This window comes from Helobdella robusta (genome assembly GCF_000326865.2).
Source record: "Helobdella robusta unplaced genomic scaffold HELROscaffold_574, whole genome shotgun sequence".
NCBI classification, from domain to species: Eukaryota; Metazoa; Annelida; class Clitellata; order Rhynchobdellida; family Glossiphoniidae; genus Helobdella; species Helobdella robusta.
In genome coordinates, this window is record NW_008705315.1 from 5,684 (window position 1) to 7,115 (window position 1,432).

The 1,432-nt window shown below is 28.6% G+C and overlaps 1 protein-coding gene across 1 annotated transcript; it reads left to right on the forward strand.

Annotated features, from left to right (window-relative positions):
- Positions 1–698: 698 nt before the first annotated feature.
- Positions 699–1,055, forward strand: HELRODRAFT_184480 (hypothetical protein; the record flags this gene model as incomplete). Its single annotated transcript, XM_009028706.1, has 1 exon — positions 699–1,055. The coding sequence occupies one exon, from the start codon at positions 699–701 to the stop codon at positions 1,053–1,055; it is 357 nt and encodes a 118-aa protein (XP_009026954.1).
- Between the last annotated feature and the right edge of the window lie 377 nt (positions 1,056–1,432).

Sequence of the window (1,432 nt, forward strand, 5' to 3'; positions counted from 1 at the left end):
ATAGATAGATAGATAGATAGATAGATAGATAGATAGATAGATAGATAGATAGATAGATAGATAAAGAGGAAAGAGAGAGAAAGAAACTAAAAAAGTGCAAAATTTTTTTTAAAACGAAGAAAAAGTGGAACGTTCGATTTAAGAATGTAAAAAAATTGAATTAAATATAGAACAACAATAACAAAAATAATTATAATAATAATAACAATAATATTAATAAAATTACTTACCAAATAATTAATTGACGCTATCTATCACAGTATGTGTGTGTATACTATATAGTTTAGCTTAGGTTTGCAGTCTTCGACCAATAGAAACTTCAGTCACAAAATTAATAATTAATCTTAATACTTATTATTATTTTATCATTATTATTAATATTATTATTATTGTAGTTATTATTGTTAACTTCTATTTGTACCAAAAATAATTAAGCAATCGTCACAACGAAATACAAAAACGTTTTGTTTTTGATTCGGTTATTACTATCTGTTTAGCCTTTATATATGCTGAAATTCTCACCTTATATATGTATGTGTATATATATATATATATATATATATATATATATATATATATATATATATATATATATATTTTCCGGTACGATGTCGCGAGCGGTTTGCATTAACGAGTTATTGTGTTATTTATTTAATAATTCTGACAAAATTGACGATGCGGAATTCATTTACGAAATAATGGATTTCTACAATTGTGAAGATATTAGAATAGGAAAAAAAATACTTACCAGCGATCTAGATGCATTAAATCTAGAAAAAGATGATAAAATAAAGCCAAACAGTTCTGGAAACTCTAAAAAGGACAAGGTTAGTGATTTAATACTAACAGTAAAAACTATTCTGAGCAACAAAATTGAAAGCAAATTGCCTCAGTATGCTGCTCTCAACCTTTTTAAAATTCCAAGCTCAAAAAAAGCTAAATTTGAGTCAATTCTTGACGAAAAGTTAAAAAAATTAGAAGAACTATTTATTGAAGAAAGAAACATCTTCCGAGAAATAGTAAATGATGCGGCTATTAACAATAGCCCAAAGTAGAAAGAAAGCAGCAATCCGATTGCAAGACCGAATCGAGCAAGCAATCTGACTGGTCAGAGATTGTAAAACGTAAAATTAAAAAGAGCTCAAACGTTCAACACGTGGCGAATGTTCAACACGTGGCGAATGTTCAACACGTGGCGAATGTTCAACACGTGGCGAACATCAACATGTTGAAAACAAAGAAAAAAACACACAACACTAACATAGCAAATATGAAAACAGTTATAGGCACACAAACTGATAAACAAACAAATTTGAAAGCGATGAAACCTTCGCCAAAAAGAAAAGTTTTTTACGTTGGTCGATTGGACCAACAATGCACTGCAAAAGAGTTAAGCGAACACATAAATGGATTGAAATTGAGGTGCTTGGTT